Source organism: Athene cunicularia (assembly GCF_003259725.1).
Source record: "Athene cunicularia isolate RWA chromosome 3 unlocalized genomic scaffold, athCun1 chr3_part1, whole genome shotgun sequence".
Lineage (NCBI taxonomy): Eukaryota > Metazoa > Chordata > Aves > Strigiformes > Strigidae > Athene > Athene cunicularia.
Window position 1 is genome coordinate 113369844 of NW_020799097.1, and position 23677 is coordinate 113393520.

The window sequence follows — 23677 nt, forward strand, 5'->3', positions numbered from 1 at the left end:
ACTCATAATTAAACTGAGAAACTTGGAGTTGTTGGAGGAAGCCCTGGGAATTCTTATGAGTCAAGTGCACTAGATGAGGTAAACAACTTGAAACACTTTGTATATGAAAAAATAAAACCTCCAAACATAAAGCAATTTTCTTTTCAAACACTAAAATACATGCAAGTGAATGTAAAATGGGGATTGCTTTCAATCCCCAGGTTACATGGTTAGCAGCTTGTTTAAAATGTACATTCATTGTAACATCATTTTTTCAATGGCAGATGTAATACAAAGGAATTGCAATACATCAAATAATACTTAGAAACATTTCCCAGAAATTAATCTTTGTGCTGTCCCGTGGAACTGCAAATGCAGGTGTGTTATAGCAACCCAAACACAAAACACATGGTATAAAAAGGCAACAAAAAGAAAGGTAGTTCTGCAATGATCAGCCTTTACACATTTTATTTAATGTTTTAACATTTTTTACCCAAAATAGGTATTTGCATTACTAATAAATTATGTCTCAAGTGGCAGCACTGTTTCTATCACCAGAATACCACCTTCTAATGACGAATGGAGGGATATGTATACTACAAGACACTGAATTAAGAAAACTGGGCTAGGCCAGGTTGCCAAAATCAGATCTGGAACATGCAAAGGAGGCCAGGTGTGCCATCTGAACCAGACACCATGAGGATACTTTCTGTAACTGAATGAGATTGATTCTTTGTAACGGCCTTTTGAGCACCTGAATGTGTGCAAAGCGGCCCATTACTGGCATAGAAATGCTTCTGTAAGGCATGACCATGCGTGGCCATTCACATTCCATATGGGGGTCATGAACACATATAAACATACGTACAATCAGAAATAGAAGCTCCAGCAAAAAGCATCCCAACACCACCCTGGGGATAAGAGTGAAATTAGGAAAGCACATCTGGCTTACTTTGGTCATCCTCTCCAAAAACTGTCATCTCCTCCAGTCACTCTGGGGAGGGCGGGCTGGACAAGAAGAAAGGCACCCCATGTTCTTCAGCTGAGAAATATCTGGGGCAATTTATTCACTATAAACACTAACAGGAGTTTAGGGGTTTGCAAATCAGCCATGGTTTTCAAGGCTTCTGACCCTGTCTGCTAGGAAATGCAGTTTTATTTTCTTCAGCTAGCCTCTTGAAGCCCATCTGTTACTGCCAAGCAGAGCTAGACAAATATACAATAGTTATCTTCAAATAGTTCTTTCCCATTTATCACCACAGGTAAAACTGAAAAGGAAAAATAAAAGCTTCTCTTCTGAATAGACTGGGATAAAAGATCCCTTTCTTATTCAATGTGAAAGTTGCAAAATGGTTTCAGCTCCAGATAAAGTTCTGAGTGGCGTGAATAAATCTCCACTGACAACCATTAATAAAACATGTCATTCATCTAACCCAGCAGTTTACAGTAAAAATAAATTAGGTCATTGATGCTGTAATACAAAGGTGACTGGATATCACAGACTCCACATAGCCTAAAGAAGAGATGCTAGACCCACTGGACAAGCATGGTGGGTATCTGTCACCAATCCCTCCAGACGAGCAGTAGAAGAATCTCTTTATATTTTCAAGAATAATCTTGTACCACTGCCAAGCACTTATAAGTTCCACATACACACATCATGGAAGATTAATTGATGGAGATGTGAGAGGGAAGGACATTAGAAAACAGGAAAAGGACTGAACACATCTTTCCGTGCTTTCTGATCTTCAGTCTCACAGTGCATCCTATTGTTGAGCTATTTTACAATACAGACTAAACTAGCAATGGTTATATTTTCTTGCCTTAATTTATTTACATAGGATCACAGCACCAGATTCAAATAGTGCATTTTAACATGAGAGAGCAAGTGAAGTACCTGGTGATTTGCAGTCAAAGAAATGCCTCAGTGATATTTATTATATTTGGTATATTGGTCCCACCCACCGTCCTGGTAATTTCCAGATCATGAAATAATATCCTGCCTCCTGAAATTCTCTCTGTGCAATCAAACTTTCATGTCTGGCTTCATGATGACATGTTCTGAAAAGGCTTTATTTTGCTGCTGACTTCCTCCAGTGGTCCTGCATCTCAAACAGCAGGGAAGTGACTCACAGGAAAAATAAAGCACTTGGGGATCTTTTGGGTTAAGAGGCCATAGGAAAGTACGAGTACTGTGACTATTAGTATTATTTCTGAATAAACTCTGGAAAGGCTAAATTGAGGTGTTTGCCCTGGTTTCCCACCTGGCTGCAGGCGGCTTGTTCTACAAAACAAATTATCACGTCTCTCAGAAGAGGCCATACATTTTGGGGCAGTGTAGCTAGTGATAAAAGATGGTACCAAAGCCTGGTGATGCTACTGAAACAAAAGACAAATGAGGTAGTTAAACACTCCAAAGGGAAGCCCCCTTTGGAAGAAATGTTTGAAGCCTGGAGGAGAGAAACGTTCCAAACAACATTTGTTTTGTTTCTCATTTTGAAGTGCTCCCAGCATGGAGGAGTTATAAAAGAAGGTGTATGTTAACTGGCATTACAGTCACCTTTGAAAAAGAAACACATCCCAACTACTGAAGTGTCACTCAACTTCTCTGCCTTGTGAGCAGACTAGGGTAGTTTGCTTATTATCACTGAACAGTTTGAAACAATAGGCCTCTTTCCAGAAGTCCTATATGCAAAAAAAAAAAAAAAAAAAAAATTAAAAATTGATTTTTTTTTACCTCAAAAAGAATAAAAGATAGTTGATTGGTTCTTAAAGGCATACTGCCTTCTCATGTAATACCCTGCTTTGACTGCTGCAGAAGCAGCTGGGGCATGCTAGCTGCCAAATGGGATCACAGAAGAAACACCGAGCTTGTTTAAAACAAGATAATTTGATGGCCTAATGCCAGTGGCACAGCCTAGATAAAGGAAGAACTGTCATTTTATTACCAAAGTGAAGAACACCAAACCTCAACCTCAAGTTAAGAATCCACTCACGACTCTGTGATAACTCCAGATAAGACAGGCAATGAGAGGAAATACCAGCGAGTTAAAAGTTTAGAATTAATGAGGAAAGTGTCACCTCTGCTGCACTTAAAATTGCCCTGTCCTGGCTGTTTGAAATACCCTACTTAATTCTATTTTTATTTGGATTCCCTCCTGCCCTCCCCACAACTCCCAGGCTAGAAAATGGGGAGAGTCACTTTTGCCAGACCAGAAAACATCCAGTTGGAAGAGCTTGTACTATCTGCAACTAGAGTTGAGACATATTCTCACTCACCGAGACCAGGCACCAGTTTCAATGAAACTTAAGAGACAAGCTCACAACAACAGAACTGGTATTTAACCGGCTATTTACATGGTTTGCAATCACAGATGGTGGCTGTGTCTTAAAGCATTGCTAGCTCTCTAAATTTAGCTGCTCACGTACACAATAATTGTGGGGAGTTTGCTAAGTCCCAAGGATTCCAGGATTTGAAACTTGTGAAACTGTCCTGAAAATGGATGGTATTTTCCATTATCATCTATCTTTGAAATCAAACTGCCTTTAAACAACATCATCACATAGACTCCATGTAGAGCCAAGAATGCTCCAAGTGCTGAAATGTGCCATTTTTCACTGTTTCCTCCACAGAAATCAGAGGGACAGAAGGCAAGAGGCTGATCAAAGTGCTACAGGGCTTGTATGGTGCAACATGAGATATGCAATGTGTAGGAAACTGGTGCAGGAGGCAAGCCTCGCATATTCTAGGGAACGGCAAAGGCAGGAGGTAGTGCAGGTACCCAGGGATGCAATAAGGATGTGAGGGATGAAATACCATGAATGGCAATGAAGGCAAACCATGGGGGCAGGTGAATATGTGAAGTGGGACACACACTGGCAACCAGAGTGGAGTAAAACCAGTTTTGTCATATGGGGAAGAGATGGGATAGGCAAAGGGGAGCAAAGAGGCAACTGTATCTAAGAGAGCTTCTCAAGGAGCGAGTTCTGCGTCCTTGTCGCATTGTATGTGAAGCCTATCAAAAGTTCAGGGCTACAGCTGAGTGCTGTTGTTCTTGCATCCAGATTCACATTTAAACATAAACTAAATGGGTGGCAGCTGAGCAGCAATGTTTCTGCTTATGGAGCAATGGACCAGATCCCAGAGGAGAATGTCAGCCGGTCCTGGAGTCATTTGCCTTATCACAATCCAGTCTGGAGGCCAACTGTCCAAGTATAGCTTCTTTATCCTGGGCTGGGGAGGTGACAACTGCCAACAACTTTCACAATTCAGGTGGTGCCTGCTTGCCTCCCAGCACTGGAAGGGAGAAGGTGCACTCAAACTCTCACCCTCAGCTGAGTACCTAGGAACTGAAAGGCATCTAGAGCAGCTTCCTAAACACTTCTCATCTGGAAGAGTCAGTCATGTGGACACAGGTTTGAGAGGTGGGCTGATCTGCCTCTGTCCTTGGGGACCCTTAAAGTATCGCCACATGAACTACACGAAAAGAGCTGAAGGAAAGGTCTTGGAGCCATCTGTCATGTGGAAAGGAAAGCATGAGTCCACGTTGGAAGTCTCCAGGAACCACAAAGACATAATACAGCAAATACAATTTTTGAACCAGTTTGTCCCTTTCAGAGTAACAGCATTGCAGCAGCCTTGACTACCACAATGTTCAGGTTCAGACCCACAACAAAGAGAAGGAATGGAAGAACAAGAGATACTTTTCATCACAAAGAGATAGCACAGAGATGGGATTATATCACCCATAAGACTGTCTTACAGGGCATTTCTGTTTTACATTCTGTCATCACTGTAACAAAAGAGACTTTAAACAGTGAAAGAGGAGATTCACTTCCACTTACCTGCCTCTCAAAACTGGCAAAAAAGTATGGGAATGGCAGACAAAGTCAGGTTCACACCAAGGACTTTGTCAACATAGGTATATCAACAGGATATTCATAATGCAGATGCACTGGCATCTGCAAAATTGCACCTTTGTCAGTGTAGCTTATTTTCAGCCAACCCCCTCCCATCAAAACGTTCTCTACTGAGAGTGAATGTGTGCTGGCATAACTACATTTACCCAATTCAAGCTAGCTTAACCCAAGCTTTTACAGTAACATTTCATAGAAATCACATCTCATAAGCTCTTTCCTGTGGGAAGGAGGCTGGGGAGAGAGTAATAAATTGGAAGCATCTCCCATTCTGCATAGAAAGAAAGTGAAAGGAACCAAGAGACCAAGATATAAAAAGATGGCTTTTGTATGTATATACAGTTGATGTGCATTTGCTCACTGAAGCAGAGCATGAGAACCTAGCAACAGCTACACCTGCTCTTCTGATGCTAATGATGTCTGTATCATAAAGGAGTGGGAAATGCTCGTTTCAATCCTTATTTTGGATTCTGAGAACAAGGGCTATGTACAATAGGAAGTAAAACCAAGAACATCTCTTTTAGGACACAAACCCTGTTCTTGGACTGTTCTGATGAACACAATTTGCCTAAGAGTCTGATGCTGAAAGGGAATTTTATTTCACTAGTATTGATTTACACTTACTTACCCCAGCTGAAGAGTTTAAGGAAACTTATCAAACATAAAAGGAAAAATAACTAGGGCAGCTAACTTTTCAGCCCATAGCCCCATGGTCACTTTTAGTGTCAACAGCCCTCCACCAGCTGTTTTTTGGCCCGCTGACCCTGGCTTGCCAGTGCTGTCAGTTGTGCAAATGGACAGTGAACCAAAGCAGGAAATGAACCAAAGCTGAAAACAACTTTCCTTCTCCCAGTGCAGGTCCATGCAGCCACAATGAACACCAGCACGGGCACAGGGGAAAGGGCTGGATGGGATGGAGTGGGGGTAGAAGGGTACCTGTTAGAGAACCAACACTTCTGTTCCCCTAACTTGACCATGAAAGCTCAGCCTTCCATGGGAAATGGTTGCTTGCCACTTCCTTTGAGCTTTCTAGTTGTTTTTTTGGTTTGGTTTTTCTTTTTATAAATGATTTTGGACATATTTACATTTATAATTGCAGTCATTATAAATGAAACACAATAAATAAATGCAATATAAATGTAATCTACAGAGGATTTTTTAGAATTGTACCGTAACTAATTTTAATATTAATTTATTACATTTCCATATATATAAAAAAAGATACTATTTTCACATTTCTTTAATTTGCCAACTGTTCCTCAACAATATGTGAATTCCATAGTAGTTATTATAACATTAGATGAAGATGTTAAAAAAATCTGCAAATTGATTATTTTTAATACTCTTTGCATACTATTGCAACATCAGGATTCCAGCCATTAGCACCAATTAATTTGTTCAGAATTAAATTGTAAAAGCCATATTGATCATGAAATAAAACTTCCCATAAAACTTAGCCAACAGCAACACGTCCAATTATTCTGGTATAGAGCCCAAATTTGATGGTTTAACAGAATTAGGTTAAGAAATCAATATCCCACTTTACAGAATCTGAACAGCAAAGAATTCAGTGTCTTTTAATAATGTATTTCAGTGGTTTACCACCCACCTATGTCTTTAAGATGAGAATGTTACTTCTAGTTTGACCTTTGTTAGTTTATCTTCCAGCCCATAGACCCCTATCTTTGCCTGGCAGAATAAAAACCCATCTTGCTCCCTTCAGGCAAGTACTCCTAACAGCAATCATGTAACTTTTTGGTTTTGTCTTTAATGACAGACTGCATTTTTTCGAGCTCATTCTATGAGGTAGGTTTTACAGAATCAAATAATTCTTGTATCACTTCTCTTTTTTTAGGTTTTGAAAATCTTAAAAAAAAAAAATCCATACAAGACTTGGATATGATGTCTGGTAGAGATCTCACTAGTACAAAAGATCTTCCTTCTGCTTATACCTTCATTTTCCTGCTGATACATCAAAGCAGATTTTTTTTTTTTTCTGTAGCAGCATAATGAGAACTTACATGCAGCTAATTATTTCCTCTAACTCTCATCTCATTTTGGGAGACAACACCTCCCAGGGCATAGTTTCTCCCACTCTGTGCGTGTGACCTATATTCTTCATACTAGAAACATGACCTTGTCCCTGCCTGAATGCAATAGTTAGTTTGAATGTGAGCAGCTTATCAAGTGATCCAGATCTAACTGCAGAGCTGGCCTGCCAGTATTATTTTATCAAGCTACCCATCTTCCTGTCACTGCAAACCTCCTCAGTGGTTTCTTTTTCCGTTCTTGACAGCCACTAAAGGAATGGAATAGTGCTAAGCTAGGGCAGGAAATCAGGAGTCCTAATGAGAAACATCCCCACTTGTAAAGAGATACTAACATACAAACATTTTGTTTGGTTAGTTGGTTTTCAATGTATTAATAATTTTATCTAGAAGGAAGTATTACGGCTGTCTATATAAAACAACCATTGTTATCAATCAGTCTTGAACTTAGAAGAATCAAGTTTACTTTGCAAGAACAGTTCTATATATAACCACGATGAGTAGCATTAGATAGATTACTGTCCTTTAAATTTTATGTATGGAGCTACTTATCAGCTAGTCATTATTCTTGCCTGAAATGGGCAGGTTAGAGTTTATAAATACCCAGTTATCCTGTTTGTATTTGAAAAACAGAACAATAGAAATTTTACTTCCTAAAACCGACATTAAAAAATTAACATCAGTGTCTTGGAGACTATGAACTAAAAGTTACTAAGAGCTACTGGTTTTAAATCTACTTCTTTCCCAAATTCCATTTTCTCTGGAATCTGCTTTTCTATTAAAGTCTCTACTGAACATGGAAAAAATAACATCAGAGCAGAGTCTACTTAAGCAAATCATCCCTTCTCATGTCACTTTGAGAAAAGCAAAGCCTTGCTCTTTTTGGCTTCTGTGCTTGACAAGAGAAGAACTGCCAAATAGGATTAGGCTACTGGTTAATTCAGTCCAATGCCCAGTGTCTTTTTTTAAAATAAAACTGATCAACAAATTGCAGATTAAAATTTTGGCTGGGCAGTAAAGTGTCCTGTTAACTCATGTTCTTGGAGCAAATCAAAAGAAATTGATGTCACTGATTCAATAATGACTGTGGGAAAGACTGGTCATGCCTATGCTGAATGTTCTTAAGGAGGGTGTGCTGCCCCCTCCATCTCCATCCCTGCACCCACTGGGATGACCTGTGGGCAGGCAGGAAGCAGGACATGCCCCGTCTGCCTGACCATGTCCTGCAGCATGCAGACCCACCAGACCAGGTCTCATGAGCTTCAGAAAAGCACCACCTGCCCCATCTGGCGCTGCACTGTCTGGGGTTGATTATAGAAGGGTGAATCTGATATTAAGGGAGCTTCAGGCAGGGCATATATACCTATGAAATCAGTATTTGGAAGGAAGCATTCATTGTAACTCCACTAGAAACACCCTACCTATGCAGTAATACCTCCCTGTCACAACTTTCTTCCAACACCTGTATTTACCCCACACCATTTTCACATCTGCCTGAGCTTTATATATGTTTTGTCTGTATTCTGTGCTTATACACTTTTCTACAGAGTATTTTACTTTGGAGTCGCACTTTCCTAAAGCCCTGAGCACCAGCAATGACCCCTTCTTCTTTAACCTTAACATCCATACTGCCTCTTCTCCCAGAAGAGCAGACAAAAGGCTCATTTCAATAGAAGACAGTTACTACATTCACTTAACTACAGGTCTTCACACAACCTGATGTTTTACACTGCAGCTGTACTGAAAAGGGCAATATATCCCTGCAAACCTGGGAAATAAGGATACTTATGACAATTTAAATTAGCTTTGATCTCCCTTTTCCTTTGAGATTCAAGTCAGTTTTAGAAAAGGGCTCCAGGGGCTTTTGTATACCAAGTGCTGAGGCCAGTTTATTTCTCAAGTGAGATCTGTTATCACAGGCATTTCCAAGCAAGGCCAAGAAGCAAGGTTGCTCTGCCACTGAAAAGCTGCAGGTGTCTAAATTTCTGGAATTTAGAAACAGCATAATATACAGCTGGATCAGTAAGAAAATCCTTGCTATCCAACTCTTGACAGTCAGCGCCCCTGCGGGAAGGGAGGTTGATCTGAAGCAGCTTAGGAGTGGAGAGCAGACAAACAGGTTCACTGTCATGTTACAAAGGCAAAGCCAGAGAGACAGAAATATGTGGTCACTGTATGGAAACCAAACCGCAACAAAAGCAAGAGGATTTCCAAAGCCAAAGCAACAAAGAGATACATGATTGTAACTCCACAAGAGGGACAACTCCTGAGGTCCTGCCTCAGGTGAGCTTCCAGTGGGAGTCTGCCTGTATCTAGATGGAGTAAAACTGCCTATAGATTTGGCCCAGTGTAAGATACCAACAAAGATGTTTGAACCGATCTGCCTGGGGAAGGTAATGCTTGCTGATACCTCCACGGTCTCTCCATTCCAGTCAGAATTTGTGGCTTGATTGTGTGTGTTCAGTGAGGCAGCCCTGCACTTCCTACCCCAAGGCTGCAGGACACGTGAGTGAGTCTCTGAGATGAGCCCTGGCATCCACCTCTTTCACACACCACATGTTCACCATTTGCATTCTCATCTTCGGCCATGCTGCTGCCCCTCGCCGAGGTTGCTGGGAGGTTTAGAAAGGCAGATGTTTTCAGTCTCTGTGGGGTCTGGTTGCAGGGGCCTTGGAAGTTACAGTACCTTAGGCCAGTGTTGTCTGGGAATCAATATTGCATTAAGTGGTGACACATTGTGGGCAGGTGGGATCTATTATTGCATTATGGAGGCTGCTGCTTCCCTGAACAGGCTATGTTTTGTGTGTGAAGCGGGCCCACACCTGCTGGAGCTGGGACCTGGAAATGCGGAGGACGGAAGGCATAAGTCTGTGGTTTCCTGCCGTGAGGGGCATGTGCCTGCGGTGGGGCATGCGCACGGGGCTGCTCTCCGCTGAACGGCTGCGCTGTATGAAAGTGCCACCAACGTGAGGGTAGTGTTCTGTCTCCAGGGTTGAGGAGGAGAAAACGGAGGACGCCAGTCTTCTCAGGGGGCTGTACCTCGGGAGGGAGTGCTGAGAAGGCCTGTCCTCCTCCAACTGAAAAAGACCAAGAAGAGTGGAGGAAAAGGTGTCAGGCAAAGACTTGATTCGCCCCTGGTTTGTGATGCGCATGCTGCAGACATCTTCGCTGGCGGATGAAAAATGCTTTTGCTCTATGTGGGGCTTACTTACTGCTCTGTGTCTAGAAATTCCCGGGGATCCTACAGGCACCACAAGAGCCTGCCATTACAGGGGGCCTGCCATGCTCTCCCCAGCCACATGCGGACATGAGCGACACCAGCAGTGTCAGGGTCTGCTATGTCAGTCCCCTCCTCTGGCTCTTCAGGCCACTCATCTTGACATGTCATTAGGCTACTCCTACATCTTGATATAAATAATAGTCAAACTCTGAACACACTTGGAAACCATGTGTATGAGAAAAGGTGAAACATGTGGTGCTAAAATGATTATATGTATTTAAAAGCGAGGGATTCTTAGGGGCTCTTTCAATGAGTCTTATTAAACTCTCTCCAAGGATTTGCAAAGACAACTTTGGGGACGGTTAGTGGACTTCCCTTTTCTTGCACTGCTGGCCTCCCGATACACTTTTATATTGAGTACCTGCAGGGGGAGTGTTAATGCTTCCAGTTTTGGTAAGCAGAGGACAGGCAGCAGCTGGAAGGCAGGCAGGGTATAGCTCTCCTTTCAGTGAGAAATTAAAAACACAGAGCCACGGGAGAACATGAGGAGAAGATGCACTCTTAGGTTCCTTTTCTGCTTCTGTGATATTGGGATGGCCAGGAGAGGGAGGAAAGTATACTCACAGAGGACAGCCTGTGCCAGGATGAGACTGCACTCCCTACCTTCCCTTTACGAGCTGAATGGAAGAGAGAGGCATTATGGGAATGACTTCAGATTCTTCACCCTGAAAATGCTAAGTCCTTCTTCCCCTTTCTACCTTTGCTACATGCTTTCACAGGGGTCAGCAACCTCAATTTCCAAAACCAGACCATTTGTCCTGGAATTACACTTTTCCTTTCAAATCCATTCCCTTCCTTGTGCTGTGTTTCTTTTCAGGAAGTCTCTGCATGTTTCAAAATACAACCGGGAAATGTGAAAAGGCAATACTGTATTTTCTTAAGCCAACACTGCTCTCCTTACCTTACTAAAGATGTTGCCCTTGCAAATTATATGAGAAAAAGAGCTGAACTTCATCCAGTCTCATCTCTTTCCTGTCACCTTCAGTATCTTTGTAGTGCTTTGAGGAAGATATCTTCATAAGTGTCTGAGAACTACTTGGCTTGTGGTGGGCATTAAAAGCGAAAAGCAATTATTTAGAGTCCTAAATGTACTGCATGTCACTGCATAGATCAGATTCTCAGATAATAATGCTGTCATACAGAATATGTGAGAGAAAAAGAAATTCTAGACAGCAGCTCTAATTTTTCATAAAGACAACCATCTTTTCTTTGCATAGATGGTGTAAAAACTCAGTCCTGGGTGTACTGTTTGTAAGCTGCACAAATAAGTATACTGAAATTCTTACTACTTTTTGTTCTATGTTTGGGCTCAGCATATTGTATGATTTCCAAGGTATATATCATCCCAACATGGTAAAGGCTTCTCAGATCAGAAAGGATCACTTCAACTACCCAGACAGACCTCCTTCACAGCACAGGGCAAGGACCTTGCCCAGGCTATGAAGGGGCAAACAGTAACACCCCACCAGCAAGTGCACTTTGGTATTGATGACTCCTGGCTGAAGCTAAGATTACAGACACGCCACTTTTCTTCATTGATGCTCCAGTGCTTAAATTACACAGCCAGTGCTGGAGGTGCTGCCCCTTTTATCCGTTTGCCCTTGGCAGCAATCAGGTGGACCAACTTCCATCAGGCCTATTCTGCTGTGTTTGAACAAGAGCACTACGACACCTCTCATCTGAAGTCCCAGAAAAATGTGGTGATGATGATAGAGATCAATATATTTTAAAGAAATGTAATTAGGAATTTATACTGAGCTTAAGGTCTTGATTGTTATGATTGTTATGTATATATATAAGGAGCATACATGAGCACTACTTCTCCTATACTATGGCCCTTCTGCTGATCCCTTTACTCCTAACACATGGGTGGACAGGGACCCTGAATCTAAAGAGCATAAGGGACAGAGGCCAACTCTACATACATCCTTCTCCACCAGCTGGCAAGCTTTTCTCATGTGGAGGAAAGACAGAGGAGCTGAATGTCAGAGAATCACATCATCTATCTACAACAGACACCAAGCACAGCTCAACGGGAATTACACGGCATGAGGGGCAATGACAGTCTGCCCTCTTCTGCAAATGCCCATTTCTCACCACTGAGATGCCCTCAGAGCAGCCCACAGATGCTGCTGTAGATGGGAAACAAAACCAAGACACAGAGAACCTTTCCATATCTCATTTTATCTGCTGCCTTCTTCCCCCAGCCTACCTCTTCAGTCCAGGGTTATAAACCCGAGAGCCTGCTGTGTTTTGCTTCCACCTGTTGCCTGATTATTTCAGCCCAGCTTTTCTTCTTTCTGCCTCAGACTCGCTGAACTTGTAGTTTTTGCCCTCTCCTTGTGCTGTCTATAACCACTCTGGGAATGACAAGGATTTCCCTCATCACTTCTCCAGGGTTTGGGGCCACAGAGGCTACCAGGCCCAAAATATAACCCAGAGAAATCCCTGCTCAGCTTTCAGTCCTCAGTGCAAATCAGAGTTCCTCCAGGTAATAGACCTGGGGCAAGCCAGGGTTCTGTACCACATGAATCAGAGTACAGATCACCCAAAATGCTAGAGCCCTGTCCTTGCTGTGAGGCAGCCCTCTTCTGTGTCTCCTTTCTGAGGAATAATCATCACCCACTCAAATCAATTGAAGAACAGCTTACTGGGGTCACTGAAGTGGTTGTCCCCTGACCAGCTGTGCTGCTCCCAAGGGTATCAGGCAATGTCATAACTACAGCATCCCTCAGACGAGGCAATGATGAAATTCAGGAGCATGTAGCCACCTGTGGGCTCAGCACTAGAACAGAGAATATTTTCTTGGCTCAGCGAGGGTCTCAGCACATTTTTTTTACAGAAGAAATCCAGTGACTATAGGTAAAGTTGGAGTCCCAGGTGAAACTGGCCCAGGCAGGCTATGCAATGTGCTTCTGACTGCCTCCTGTCTTACCCACAGTATTACCAGCACAGATCTTCACGTTTAGCATCCTTGCATGATCTCTCAGCAAAGACACCAGTGGTGGGGTATGGCTAGGAAGGGTTCATAAGCTCCACCACTGCAATCCTCTCAGGGTCAAGACATGGGCAAGTTTAAATAAGTCCATTTCTGGTATTCTCCTGTCTGTGGGAGAAAAGAGGCCTAATATAGCACTAAGGGAGATTTTTTAAAGAGTGATTCTAACTACAGAGTTAAATTGGTGAGGAAACACACCAGCGCCTCTTCACATTGGGACCTTTTCTAAAAGATGAACCCTTGGCTCTGGGAGATGGGACTGTAAGACACAGTGTAAGCAAAATGCTCTCTGAACTTTGCAGAATATATCCAAGAGTGGGTAAGGATGAGGTAATATGATCTCCCAATATTGCTTCAATTTTCTTGTGTTTTTTAAATGCAATATCATTTGGACAGGCATGTTTTAGGCAGGCAAGTCTCAAAAAATTTTGTACAATGACAATTGCACTAACAACGAGGGAGATTCAGAGTCAGGAAATACCTATGATCACAGACTTACAGTCAGAAGTAATTGGTAAAACTCATACAAATGTATGAACATTTGTATTTCTTTCCAATGCAGAAGGCAGCAGTAAATTGCCATCTCTGTCAAGTGTCAGTGAATTTACTCAGCACATTTAAGAACTTGACAGGTTTTTAAATTATATTGCTAGGGGTGGATATAAATGATTTCCAACAGTAACAGCAATCCTATGTCAGGATTAATATGTAAACAAAAATGAAGATTTAATCTTTCTTTTCCCCACTCATTTTAATAGCTTTATCTGCACATTAGTGCATAAAAATAATCAGAGATTTATTAGTATATTCCTGAAATACATACATTAAAGTAAACCCTAAGAGCTCTGTTAAAACGGCTTGCTGGGTGCTCAGTGCTGCACTGAGTGGTGTACAGACAGAAGGGCTTGAAAAGGACATAGTTTCATGACAGACCTCTTTTCCCTCTATACCACAGCTTCACATGAGGTCTCTGCTGCACTGCAGCTGTCTTCTTGTCAGCTGAAACTGGGAGATATCTAATATGTGAGAATATTTGGGTCAGAAATTCCCCCAGGCTATTCAGAGCCTCCTCTTTACTTGACTTTCCCCACAGCAGCATCTGCTCATAGTGTGCTCCTTCTTACACCCACACAGTTTCACGAGGACACCACCATCCCTCACACTTGCACTATGGTATCTTTCTTCTAACAGATTCATACATTTGAACAAACATCTGAGCTCTAAATGGGGATAACTTGGGGAACTACAGGCTGGTAAGCCTGGAAAGGGCATGGAGAAAATCCTTCCGGAAGCCATTTCCAAACCTATGAAGGAGAGCAGTCAGCATGGATATAGGAAGGGAAAATAAAACCTGATGTACCTGATAGCTTTCTGTGATGACGGGGTGGGAGGTTGTTTATCTTGACTTTAGTAAGGTTTTTGACACTGTCTCCCATAACATCCTCATAGACAAAATGATGAAATATAGGCTAGATAAGTAGACAGTGAGTTGGACTGAAAACTGGGCTCAAAGCATTGTGCTTAGGGAAACAAAGTCCAACTGGAGGACAGTCACCAGTGGTGTAATACTGAGGCCACTACTGTTTAATAACTTCCTTAATGACCTGGATGATGGGACAGAGTATGCCCTCAGCAGGTTCACAGATGATACAAAACTGGGGCGAGTAGCTGACACACCAAAGGGTTGTGCTGATATTCAGAGGTGCCTGGATAGGCTGGTGAAATGGACAAAAAAGGAATTTCATGAAGTTCAAAAGGGAAGTGCAAAGTTCTGCACCTGGGCAGGAACAGTACATGCTGAGGGCCAAGCATCTGGAAAGCAGTCTGACAGAGACCTGGAGGTTCTGGTGTTCATCAGGTGAACAGAAGCCAGCAAGGTGCCTTTGTGGTAAAAAGGGCCAGCAGCATCCTGGGCTGCATTAGGAGGAGTGTTGCCAGCAGGTTGAGGGAGGTAGTCCTTCCCCTCTACTCACCACTGGTGAGGCTACACCTGGAGTGCCATGTTCCAGTTCTGGGCTGCCCAGTACAACAGAGACATGGACATACTGGAGATAGTCCAGTGAAGAGTCACAAAGATGATGAAGGGACTGAAGAATCTCTCATTTTAGGAAAGGCTGACAGAGCTGGGACTGTTTAGTCTGGATAAGAGAAGGCTCACGGGGTTCTTAGCAACATTTATAAATACGTGATGGGAAAAAGAAGATGGATCCAGACTCAGTGGTGCCCAGTGAAAGGACAAGAAGAAATGGGCAGAAACTGAAATACAGGAAATCCCATTTTAAATTAACAATTTTTTTTTACCATAAGGGTGGTTAAACACTGGAACAGGTTGCCCATAAGAGGTTGTGGAGTCTTCATGCTCAGGGATATTCTGATTAGACACCATCCTGAGCAACCTGCTCTAGTTGATCCATCCTGGAGCAGGGGTTGGGGCTAGATGATCTCTAGAGGTCCCTTCCGACCTCTACCATGCTGTGATTCTGTCATAATCTAGAGGTTACAGTCTTTTTGCCAGTAACAAGTAATGGCTTATATATTGGAGCCAAAGAATGGAGGAACAGAAGAAAACATCAGAGCAGGGATTACCCATTTACTTTCAGTTAATGCTCTACTGACACCAATGGATGATCACCAGTTTTTGGGAGACCAGAATGAGGCCCCAAATCGATACAACAAGGCCTATGACCTATCATGCCAGTTCTGCATTCACTTTTACCTATCTTAAAGGTCCAGTTTATATTCAAAGATAAGGAAGATTTACTCACACACACACAAAATCTAATCACAGTTTCAATCAAGCCCAGAGGAAGCCCAAGCCTGAGCTACAAGAAACATCTGTCACTGCTAGTGAGGCCTTCAGTATTTTCATTAGTTAAGTCCTTGGTCAACTTCTTATTAGTGTCCCAACCAACTGTCCCTCTGTCTCTGCTGTACCTAAGGAGAACAGTTTTCTGCTTTCCTTTAGGCACAAAGTAACTTTTCCTTTGAGAGTTAGCAGACGTTTTTGTGCCAGCAAATGGAAAACTATGAATGTCACTGCAAAGCTGTGTATATAGAGGCAACTAAAGGATCCAGACATCAAAGGAAGCACAATTAAATCCTGGCCAGCCAAAGAAGTCCAGTGTTGGTATCTACGTACAAAGCTAGGCCCAGGATTAACTAGAGGGTATTTCAGAACACTGGAGCAAAAAAAATGCACAGCCTGCTGGAGAACCAAGTCTGTCTAATATATTAGCAGTGACCACCCACAATCCCATTGATTTCCTTTTTTTGCCTGCTTTTTAAGTATCACTATGCAGCGATGAGCAGCCTTTGCCTGCATCATACTCAACTCCCCCAGTCACTTCACACAGCAGTATTATGTGCTATGGCCAAGAAGACACCTCTAGCCGCCTTTACCTATGCTAAATCTGTCAGTGAAGTGTCCCTGTTGGTTCTTACAGCTGGTTCTTTCCAGATGGCTCTTGCCATATATCATCACATCTTGCAGACCTTGTACATCTTGCACTAACAGCCTAATACAACTAATTCACACACAGATCCTTTCAACTCTGCCAATCTTGCCTATACAGTCTCTAGGTATCTGGGGCATTCAACATATTGGCTTTATACAGCAAACACCTCCACCTAGAAATCTTGCAACTTCCACTGCAATTTCCATGAGAAGCATGTACTGCTACTATTCCATGCTCAGCAGGACAGCCCCACTAGTGTCCACTGTCAGTATTCCTATCTTTCCTGTAAATGTGTTAGCCTCATACACCTTAGCAAGGAACTCCTTGCCTGGTGGGCACAGATTTGGTTTAGGTTTTCTAATATAGTTTCTTGTATCATCATTCATGTTTTGCTGCCAAAACTAACAGTTCTTTTTTTCTTGTACTGTCCAGTATCCAGAGAAGAGAACAATCCGGGCAAGGCCTGAATGGAAAGATGTTCTTTTAACATGCTCCAGTCCATTGAACACTCCCTTATAGAAAAAAACTCAAGAGGGAATGGGAGGTGGAGTTACCATCTTCCAGAGGGGAACAAGCGGGCTGCATGAATGCCTGCCTTAGGAGGGTATCACTGTGTGCATGACCCAAGACTCGACTGCTCTTTGCTGCACTTATGGATCCCATGTGCATGAGAAATCTTCATTAACATACAAATACAAAAAGCCCTCAGGAGAATAATTTTATTGTCGCTTACAGTGAACGCTCTGGGACAGTCTTCTTCTGAATGTCTGAGAAATGAAGATTAGATATGACAGAGGAATTCTGAGCCTAGCAGTATATCATGTTTTGCCAGGTGATCTAATAAATCACCTCCCACTAAAAACCAAACTTCTTTATATCTTCAGAGGACCACAGAAAAAAGTAAAACTGAAAGAAAAAAGCCATTTACAACTATCTGGAAAAAACATGGTAGCTAAAGAACTTTTCTGTGAGTAAATAACTGGTAACAACAATGCCAGTCACTGAAGTAAGGTTGACAGGATGTGTGTGTTGTTTACCCTGAGGTTTTTTTGGGGTATTTAGGAGAAAGTTTAATTTCAGGGAGTTCTTTTATGATTTGCATTGTTACAGGCCTGCCCAGTGCTGATGTGTGATTACATTAGAGGGCATTCTCTTGCCATACACTGCTGTTGCTGCTGAGAAAATATGTGGAGGAGATTTGCTACTGACACCTCCATACAACTAAGCCATTACTAACAACACCATGGGAGAGCAATAAGAGAACTGATTAAAGATACCCACGACCACAACTGTGCTCTCCTCTTGTCTCTGTGCCAAAACAGCTGAAAGATCTTGATAACAGTGTGTCCTTAATAGGGGACAACTTTACTAGCTATAGGGAGCACTTCTAAGGTGTTCACATTTATTTACAAGCACTGTCAGAAAGAGTTTCACAAGAGCATCTGTGCTTGGAAACACAGACTTCTCCAGCACAGCTGAGGTTTCCTAAGATGATGCTATGCTAGACAACAAGATACAGACCCAGAGATCTTACCTGTCTCTGAGGACCAGTAGGTTCAGATTCTCGTCTCCTTTGTCGGATAGCTGGTGCTGAATGTAGGGGGGAGTGGGCTAGACTTCCTGTCTGCTGTTCATGTTTACTGTCAGATACTGTTTGAGAAGGTCCTTCATGTCTGTGGGAACTGTCCTCCTCAGTCACAGGCTGCATACCCCGACTTCGCCCATCATGCATCTTTGGCCTGACCGCAGCATCTGCACCCAAGCGCCTTCTCTCCTCACCCTCTTCAATAGGTCTTAGTTCCTCAGGCTCCTCATCTGTGGTTCCAGAGGTGCTTGGCTCAGCGCCTGGGTGAAAGTCCTTCAGCTCTGTCTCCTTATCAATGATAACCCACTCCTTGCTATCAAAGTCCTCCTCCTCTGCAAGTGGCACTGAGCGGAAAGCATTGCTGAGGGCTTCATGTTCCACCGATGCAGACACATCCATCCTACCACTTGCCTGCCGGTCAGCCTGGCCAGTATCAATGGACAGCATCTGGGCTGGCTGGGAGGAGCACACAAGCCGTGATGGAGAGCCAGGTAAATCCATTCGAGATCTAAAGACAGAACACGAAGCTATTAAAAATACATCAGGTTTGTGGTTAAAGATAGGATCATAAAAGTTGAGAGAAAGAAAACCTGTATAGTCCTTCTCACTCATTTCTTGATATGCTTCAGAAAGATAAGCTTAAGCAAAAATATTTCTTTAGAACCTGCAATGGCATAAATATGTTCCCCCTTCAGTATGACAGACAATTCAGCATCTCTCTTCCTTGTAAGATGACATGATGATAACCAGTTTTCCCCAACACTGCCAATATACTCTTTCCCCTTTAGTAAACTCTATTGGTTTGTGAAAAAAAACCCACCCCGAACCACCCCTAAATCTACTGTCTGACTTAACAGTGTCTCTGCTTTGTTTCTATAACCTCTTCAGCTGCACTGTGCTATCTCTATGGTGGTAATGAGACCTCTAAGGTGGCCACATGAGTTCTTCGAAGACAGCAAGAATCTTTGATCCCACTGGGCATAGATGACCCCAAAATACTTTGGAGGAACAGGAAGAAAATACGGGAAGTATCCTTTTACGAAGGTAGTGTAATGTTCAGTGGCTCACAATCTAAATAGCAGCAGCTTCTGCAGCTATCCAGAAACATCTTTCAAAGAGGCCCTGGAAGCTCTCTGTGCCCCACTGGTCCTGCCAACATCTCAGCTGGAAAAGCCAGTACCATTTCTGCCTTTCTGCTCCACAGTGTTATGAACCATGCTTGCCATTTGGCCTGCTCCTGTTGCTTGCTTTACTTCTTGTCTATCACAGAGGCTGGCAGCCTGCTACACAACACCAAAGTGTTTGCTGCCCAGAAAAAGACACAGCTGCAGTGTTTTACAAAAGGATTTCAACAAGGACCATACAGGAGCCTTGCAGACTCTTCTGGGAAAAGCCTTCTGAATGTGAGAAAGCATGAGGGCAAACAAAGAAGTGACCAAATGTTACTAAGCAAAACTGGGTCTCTTAACACAGTGGAAAGCCAGAGCTGAGACAGAAAGAATTATAAGCAAAACTGAAAAATTTCTGTTGAAGAAAGGGGAATCAGAGGAGGTGAACCAAAGACTGATGAAGAGAAAATTGTGAGCAAAACCAAAGATCTTAGCAAAAGCCATCTAATGGACCTGAAAGAAGCAAGGCTGTAATTGCTAGTCGTAAAAATATATCAGTGTGAATACGGAACACTAAGTATGCAAACTAAGATGAAAAATGGCCTATGTGTGTGAAGAAGAACTGGATTTTATAAAAAGCTGTTGCTAAAAAAATAAAAGACATTCTAGATTTAGCCAATGTCTTCATCCATTCTCCAGCAGAGAAGAGACTCCTGGAGTGGAAGAATTTACTCCAGAAAGTCAGAAGAATTTTCCAGTCCTGGGAGTCAGGTCTGTGTTGTGAAAAGACAAAAACAGAGTAAAGAGAAGACTGTGTGGCAGAGTGGGATTGTATTTGCACCATACTTGGTGCAGGCTACTTGGAAGATGAAAAAAGATCTTGATTTTAAAATCAGGAGCTGAGGGAGGAAGACAGGAGAAAGGGATGCATTTTGTATAATACACATTTTTAATATATTAAGATAGCATGATGCTGAGTGGACAAGGAAGAGTCGGAGAAATAAAGGAAGGAGTTAAAAGCATTCTGTGAATATACAGGATGAGTGTTGCTGACTCTTATAAATGGCTTTTTTCCCTTCCTATTTTAAAGAACCTTTCTTCTGAGCAAGAAAAAGAAGAGGTAGTAAGACACAAGATCTGTTATCCAAACCCTAAATTATTAATAGCAACACAAACAGTCTTTCTTGAATTACAGGGAAGCATTACAGCTTCCCCCAGCCACCCAGAATGAATCAGTACCTAGCAAACTGGGGGTAGTGCAAGGGGCTCATCATCTCTCAAATTCTTTTTGATCCTCCTTCATTTCCAGCTACTGTCTCCTTGTGACTGTTCCTCTTGGCTGAAGACTATCAGATTTTCTCTGAGAAGAAGGCCTGTCTCTCCCCTTCCTTTTTTAAGGGGGTCGTTTCACCAGCACATACTTCAACCACAGTCTGTGCCCTGACTTTCAATGGGAAGACAGAGTAACAAAGGATGTGAAGGGGGTTACCAGCAGTAAGGACTGATGTCTTGCAACACATGTGTTCTCTAGCATACAATATTTAAGAAAACTTCTTTCCATTATTTTTATTATTCTTGTTTTTTTGTTTATTTCTTTCCTCTGGATCTGAGAGAAGGTATTCCTGTTGCCCTCAAAATCAGGATGTAATGTGTACTTTTCACATGCAAACAAGTGCAATGCCATATGCTGAAAAATTATTATTACTATTAATGAAAAATAATGAAATAATGAAACCCACCAGATTGGGATCTGCCGGCTAGCCCTCAGAATACATGCATCCCTGTATGTATCCTAACAAGATCCATTCTTCCCTTCCACCTCAGGCCAGCCAAAAGCTTTGTGACTGTTTACATTATCTCTGATTTGATGCTTTGCCTTCCTTCTGACAAAAGTCCTTCCTTCCATCTGTGGAGTTCTTCCCATCCAGGAACAGGATGAGAATCACTTCCAATAACTCTCCTTATTAACAGACAGGAGTGTCTCATCAGAAAGATCATAAAGCCCATGAACTCCTCCACCCAATAATGAACTTCCAGTGCCTAATGGTTAGGTTGGTCTCAACAGTCAATCCTTAAGTCACCGCTAAAAGCAGTAGGACACTACAGAGGGTGAGCAAACCTTCTTTCATGTAGATCTGCTTTGCCATCAGCAGTGGAGAGGCGTTCTGACTCTGGGCTGTTCATACGGCGGTATCTTAGGGAGCGCACTTGTGCAGTAGGGGACTCCGGAGGCACTCGGACAGGAGAACTGGGGCAGACACCATTTCTCTGCTCCTCTTCCACCATGCACTGAGTCTGTAGGGGGTAAAGACAAAGAACCTCAAAATCTGACCAAAGACATTGAGTTCCCATCCTTCACTGTTGCTCTGTGATTTCTTCAGGGATACACTTTGAGCTGCATTTTCACAGTCTACGTAAGCCATGTTTGAAGGAATGCAAGGGACTGTATGCTCTGACAATTATCTAGTATTAAAACAAGGTATGGATTTTAAATGAATTCAACTATTTTAAAATGTTTACAAGGTGGTCTTTGCATTGCAATTACCCTGAATAGTTGATCCACAGGAATTATCATGGGCTAACCTACGGCATACACAAATCCTAATTGCTTATCCAATATGTCTAAGAGCCCTTGTTTGTCAATATTCATCTATGCAGGATTCATGCATTATACTGCAATGTACATACTTTTACTTCTGATGATATGACTAAGCCATCTCCTAATTCCCAGGGTGGTTTGAGGTTTTTTGGCTTTTAAATCTTGGTCCTCTAAACAAAGTCCTCCAGGACATATACTCAACCACATCTGTAAGAGCTTTCCACAGACCCAAGGTTACGCAGGGAACTGAACATGCTCATGGACACTTTTGAGCATTGAGTGTTCATACTCTACCAGTACATATTTTCTGTTTTCATATGGCCTTAGTGAATTTGATTTTTTTTTAAATTTAGCAGCAGACAAAGGAGCAACTATGCTGTTTCCCCTTAGAAGAGATGACCTGCTTAGGCAAAAGCATAGAGGCAGAATGGTCCAAGGGCTACAAAAGCAGTCTAGAATTTGCATTCAACCCTGTTGTGCTGCCAGCCATGCAACATCAGCTGTGTGTAGGGATGTGCATTGTGTGGGATGTGCATTGAGATGCCAGTGCAGGTTCCTAGTATGGAGAGTGTTTACCCTTCTCTACAGCGTGCCCTATATTCACTTGTCCTCTGTTAACGCTAGAGGCGCTGAATGTAAGCAGGCTTTTTAGTAAAATGCTGCTGATCAAGACAGTTGCCTTTGTGCATGTACATACAGTATATATGGCAAGTCAGCCAGTGTCTGTAAATTAGCAGATCTAAACCATCCAGGCTGGCTTTGGAATGCATAACTAAGGAGCCTTTGCAGCTAGGGAGAGTGGAGGAGAACTTTCAAGCATTACAGGAAAAGCAGAATAGATTACAATGATTTAATCTGTAATCCATTCAGGCCAGGAGAAGGTTAGTGACAAAGGAAGGTCAAATGTGTTTGTAAAAGGAGCAAAGTGCTGATGTAACTGTAGGGTGACAGGCAACTTGGTAAAATCCAAGAGCAGAGAATTAGGGGAGGGTGTGGGAGAGGAGGAAGAGGCTTCTGAAAAAACACAGAATGAGAACTTTGATCCAGTGGAGGAAGGAGAACCAGAAGGAAGATTTAGAAAGGTCAGTGACAGTAAGCAAGGAAACTGTCCTTAGAACAGAAATGGGAAAAGTGGGACAGAAGATCTGAACAGAGATCAGATATTTCAGAGATCAGTTTCTCTGTGTGAACAGAGAAACAAAAAAACCTTAGAGAGGTACTGGGGACACAAAACATGGCAAGATTTACTCATCACCTAAGTACAAAGAGCAAAACAAGGAGAGCCAGAGTTACTTCTAGTGCTATAAGACTGGACGATGAAGGATGATGAAGCTGTGAATAGCAGAAGGGTGTTTTAGACACCAGCTGCCCTTGCGGTTCTGAAAGATACACAGGATGCCTCAGATTACAAGCAGAGGTGAAGCTGTGCCCTTACATATCAAATCTGCAGCCTCCTTTTTTTCTGTGTGGTGACTGTGACTTAAATAAAAACTGATTTTCTCTCAGAGAGACTAAAGATAATAAGCCTAGCAGAGCGAAAGGGCAGGCAAGAGTTAGACTAAAGATAACCCTCACAGAAAGGACAGACTTCTTTAGCTTTGGAGAGTATGGTGCCGTGGGCACTATATCATACTGTTACGTAGCTACAGAGCTTGTCAGAACTGAAGTGCTCACTGGCACGCTGACTAACTCCTTAAGCTCCTTTAC

At 42.5% G+C, this 23677-nt stretch overlaps 1 protein-coding gene across 5 annotated transcripts in view; it reads right to left on the bottom strand.

Annotated features, from left to right (window-relative positions):
* TTBK1 (tau tubulin kinase 1) overlaps window positions 1-23677 on the bottom strand; it is a 126073-nt gene that overhangs the window by 13698 nt on the left and 88698 nt on the right. For all 5 annotated transcript variants that reach the window (XM_026846215.1, XM_026846217.1, XM_026846214.1 and 2 more), the window contains 2 exons: window positions 21491-21666; window positions 18212-18770 (listed from right to left, as the gene is read on the bottom strand). In XM_026846215.1, the coding sequence (XP_026702016.1) occupies window positions 18212-18770; window positions 21491-21666 (735 nt within the window). The remainder of the gene's footprint in view (window positions 1-18211; window positions 18771-21490; window positions 21667-23677) is intronic.